Below are 4,521 nucleotides of genomic sequence, written 5' to 3' on the forward strand. Positions count from 1 at the left end.
TAAATCACGGGATGGTACATAATGGACGTGCACTCCTCTCAACTAGCTAATTAATTGGAAAATATTGGTTCGTGTCATTATCGAACTAGGATATTCTAAGGCTACCGCTGAAACTTCACAAAATTGGCCAACGAGCAAGCGAGTCATATTCATGCTTATTAGACCGATCTAACTAGCAACTACGAAGATATTAGCCATGTGCTAGAAAATGCCATCTCGACCAGTTTTCGTCAGCTTTCACATGGTTCCTTGTCTGCGGACCTACTACTTCGCCACATCTACTGCACCTGCGAGGAGATGCGTTTGGTCGTTCCTATGGATGTAGGGCACACAATCGATGGGATGACACAACCTATTTTTTGCCTAATACTATATTTCTAATTAATTATTTTATAGATGTGGATAACAACCTTAGCTCTTTTCATATATGGAGTAGCATGCCATATGGAAATAATGATGCAACTACAAGGGATACGTAGGTGTGCCTATATATCTAGGATGTATCAAATGTCACCCATCTCTATCTTGATGTGTATGTGTGGCTGCACAAACCCTAGATCATTGATGATGCTGACTGAGAGAACATGACCACACCAATACGTAAACAAACTTGCTTCTCCATATCAAGTCAAAAGAATGAAATATAAGATCTTGTTTAGTTTGTAACACCATTGGAGATCAACAATCATTTTGCAGCCAATGGTTGGTTTTAGCTAGGAGGGTATTGGATGTTACACTTGCGTTGTGCCATTTACCATTTTGGTAAGGGTCTTGTTCCTCAAGTTTAATGTGTTACCTTGGTGTCCTTAACAGACGATCAATGCAAATTAATAATCCACTAGATAAATATTTCTATCATTTTAGTAAATTCTGGATTACAAGCATGCATTTTTTAGTTAATTTCCCTCTATTAGCCGATGGAAGGTCAACTAATACCGAGTATGACTCGCTCGCCCGTTGTCCTAAGTAATGTGAAAGGATAGAGTACGTGCTAAAATCAACGAGGCATGGTATGTAATGGAAGCACAATTCTCTCAACTACTTAATTAATTGGAAAATTTTGGTCCGTGTCATTATTGAACTGGGATAGTGGATTGCTGCCACTGTAACTTCACGAAATTGGCCTCTACAACTAGCTCCTGCACAGGATCAAATTGCACTCCTCTCAACTACTTAAATAATTGGTAAAGTTTGATCCGTGTCATTATCGAACCGGGATAACCGAAACCTGCAACTGAAACCTTACAAGATTCACATCGGCATCTAGCAACTGCGAAGATATTAGCTACATGCTACTACACTTGGTCTCCACCAGTTGCCGTCATCCGTGGGGCCCACTACTTCGCTATATCTACCACACCAACGAGGAGACGCGTTTGAACGTTGCTACCGATTTGCGGCACACATTTAACCCGACGACAATTTGTTTTCTGTAAAATACAATATTTCTAATTAATTGTCCGATAGGTGCCGACGACAACATTTGCTCCCCGTATATATGGAGTAGCATGCCGTATATAATTCCGCGACACATATCAAATTACACATGCGGGCATGCACAATAATGACGAAACTGCAAGGGATACCTAGGTGTGCCTATGTATGTACGATATATCAAAGGTCAGCCATCTCTATCTTGATGTGTATGTCAGTATGTGCTGCGTGAATCTTAGATCAATGATGATGTTGCCTGGGAGAACGTGGCCAAATGAACACATAAACAAACTTGCTCTCCATATCAAGTCAAACGAACTAAATGTATGATCTTGTTCACTACGTAACACCATTGGAGATTAAAATTCATTTTCTAGCTAATGGTTGCTTTTAGCTAGTCATAATTTTTTTACCAAATATACTGAAGATTGATCTACATTGGCAGATAAATGTTAGAAGGGAGAGAGAGATTGGTGGAATCGTTGATTGTGTTGCTTGAGCCTCGTGGGCATACATATAGGAGTACAATGATCAACTTGAAGTACAAGACAAGGCAGAAACAAATCCTAGTCTATCCTATACTTCCTAATAAACATTATACTCAACATCCCCCCCCCAACGGTAACGACGCAGACGGTTAGACCAGAGAAGAATCCGAAGGTAAGCCGAGGGACACCCCCCCACAGTCATAACGGTCGATGCATCGCGGAAGTCATGGCTGGCGCGAAAACCGACGAGGTTGCTCAAGTAAGGCGGTAGCCCTTTGTGCAGTTGTCGAGGTACCCGAGAGCATAGGGCAGTGGAGTCGTGGTCGAGGTAGCCGTGCCAGGGACGCCATGGTCGAGTTCGAGTCGAGGTGGCCGGTGTGGAGCTAGTCGCGGTGGACCGGGAGAAAGAGCGGCGACGGCGGCCTGAGGAGGCGGCGGCGGCTAGGTTAGGAGTGCGGCGGCGGTGCTCGAAGTAGGCAAGGAAGAACCCGACAGCGTGACGAAGACCTGTGCAGACGGTGGCGTTCCTGCGCCTAGGAGGGTGGCGCGGCGCAGACCACACAGAGGTCAACAGCGTGAACGGCGAAGTGGACCGCATGCCGCGGCGCTACGGCCCGAATGGGCGACGCAGCAACAGAGGGCAGGTCGGGGCAATGGCGGGGAAGACCTCAGGGCGGTGGCAGGGACCGCGTGCCACCCTTGCTACGACCCGATGGGGTGACGCAACGGCAGCGCGAAGGTCGGTGCAGCCACGGGGACGGCCTGGAGCAGACGGCCTTGAGATAGCGGTCGACCGCAGGCCACGACACTACGGCCAGAATGGCGATGCAGCGGCAGCGCGTGGGTCGGTGCATTCGTGAAAGAACCACGGGACGACGGCGCGAGGGTCGATGCGGAGGCGCTTCCGGCCGCACAGTCGAAGATGTCGATGTTGTCCATCGAGGGCGAAGTAGAGCTGCGTTCTAGATGACGAATGGCGACGGGCGACGCAATCGGATCTTAGATCGGAAAACGAAAAAAGAACACCGATCAACCGATCGGCGAGAGAGAAAACCTCAATCAACATATCAAGAAAAAGATTCTCTATTGTAGCCTATCAACACGATCCGCGGATGAACCGTAGGTACGGGTTGCCCGCCCCCCGTGACGATCATGGAGAACGACCGCCCCGGGGGCGGCGCGGTGTGGAAGCGGCGGCGGCTATGGTTTGGGTCGAGATTAGCCTGATACCATATTAGAATGGAGAGAGAGATTGGTGGAATCGTTGATTGTATTGCTTGGGCCATGTGATCATATATATATATATATATATATATATATATATATATATGAGTACAATGATCAACTTGAAGTACAAGACAAGGCAGAAATAAATCCTAGTGTATCCTATACTTCATAATAAACATTATACTCAACAATAAAATTGGTTTAAATAGGGCATAGGCTAAAACCTGGTTTAAATATATCGGTACGATATGAAAAAATAGGTGGGAGAGGATTAACCGCAGTGGAGTAAACGCTACCGACTCCCTTTAATAGTAGAGAGTAGAATAGATTACAGACTTAAATTCATGTGCGTCGGTTATATTCCTACCCGGAGGTAGTAGAGTAAGCGTTTTACGCAATTAATTGTCTGGCAAACACAGCTTCAGGCAGCCGCATGTCCACCTTGCTTAATAGGGCACACCTCGGGCAAAGACCTCGTTATCTGTAACTCATTTCTTTGCCATAGGTGATCACGCAGGAGGATTCCATCTTGCAAAAAGTCAGGCGCAATTCCCGCAAAGAACCACATTATCTGGTGTCGGAAGTTGGGCACGCATAGTGGGCCGTGTCCGATCCAGCGCACTGCCGCGCGGGCGTAGGCGTCTGGCGTTGGCGTCAATGGCACAAAACGCCTGGCCTCGGCGAATCTTGACGCCATTGTGCCATCCACGAAGAACGGTGCCTGCAGATTCGAATGGACGTTAATATAGTGCTGGCTCGTGGCTGCTCTATCCCACAAAGACTCGGGAATGTAGGAGTACATATATAGTATAGATTATGGGCGGTGAGTTTACTTCACCTGGCATTGCACATCGATTCCTTTGCGTCTATACTCAACGTGAAGACATTTCGAGAACCGAGCGACATAGCTGAATGCAATGTATCATTGGAACAACATGAGCAGTCAAGGTCATTGATTGCTTAAGATGTATGTATGTGCTAGGTACCTAGCTAGCTTGTTCTAGCTTACCGTTTAGTTGCGGCGTACATCGTGTAGAGGGGTAAGGATGGGATGGCCTCTGACGAAGCCGAGCCCAAGTTGACCACAGCTCCCCTCCCGCGATTCACCATGCCGGGAATCACTGCCGCCGTCACCTCGGTCAGCGCTAGCAGGTTCACCCGTATCATATCCACACATGCCTCCACGTCGGCCTCGTGCAGGAACACCGCGCTGGGCTCCAGCACGCCCGCGTTGTTCACCAGCAGTCCAACGTCCAACTCCTCCACGGTCTGCTGCAGCTGCCGCATCGCCTCCTCACCTGCCAAATGAGCTCACGCTTAGCTTAAATACATGGAATGGATGCATGCTTGTGTAGGTGTGTAGTTTGCTATG

General features: G+C 47.7%; 1 protein-coding gene across 1 annotated transcript; it reads right to left on the reverse strand.

The window, feature by feature from the left end:
• Nucleotides 1-3,347: 3,347 nt before the first annotated feature.
• On the reverse strand, nucleotides 3,348-4,436 carry LOC123172910 (very-long-chain 3-oxoacyl-CoA reductase-like protein At1g24470). The gene is made up of 3 exons (XM_044589797.1): nucleotides 4,159-4,436; nucleotides 3,988-4,057; nucleotides 3,348-3,870 (listed from the first exon to the last, which is right to left on the reverse strand). Exons 1-3 carry the CDS (start codon nucleotides 4,434-4,436, stop codon nucleotides 3,571-3,573), a joined length of 648 nt encoding a protein of 215 aa, XP_044445732.1. The 3' UTR covers nucleotides 3,348-3,570.
• Nucleotides 4,437-4,521: the final 85 nt, after the last annotated feature.

Source organism: Triticum aestivum, unplaced genomic scaffold, assembly GCF_018294505.1.
Source record: "Triticum aestivum cultivar Chinese Spring unplaced genomic scaffold, IWGSC CS RefSeq v2.1 scaffold8536, whole genome shotgun sequence".
Classification (NCBI taxonomy): Eukaryota; Viridiplantae; Streptophyta; class Magnoliopsida; order Poales; family Poaceae; genus Triticum; species Triticum aestivum.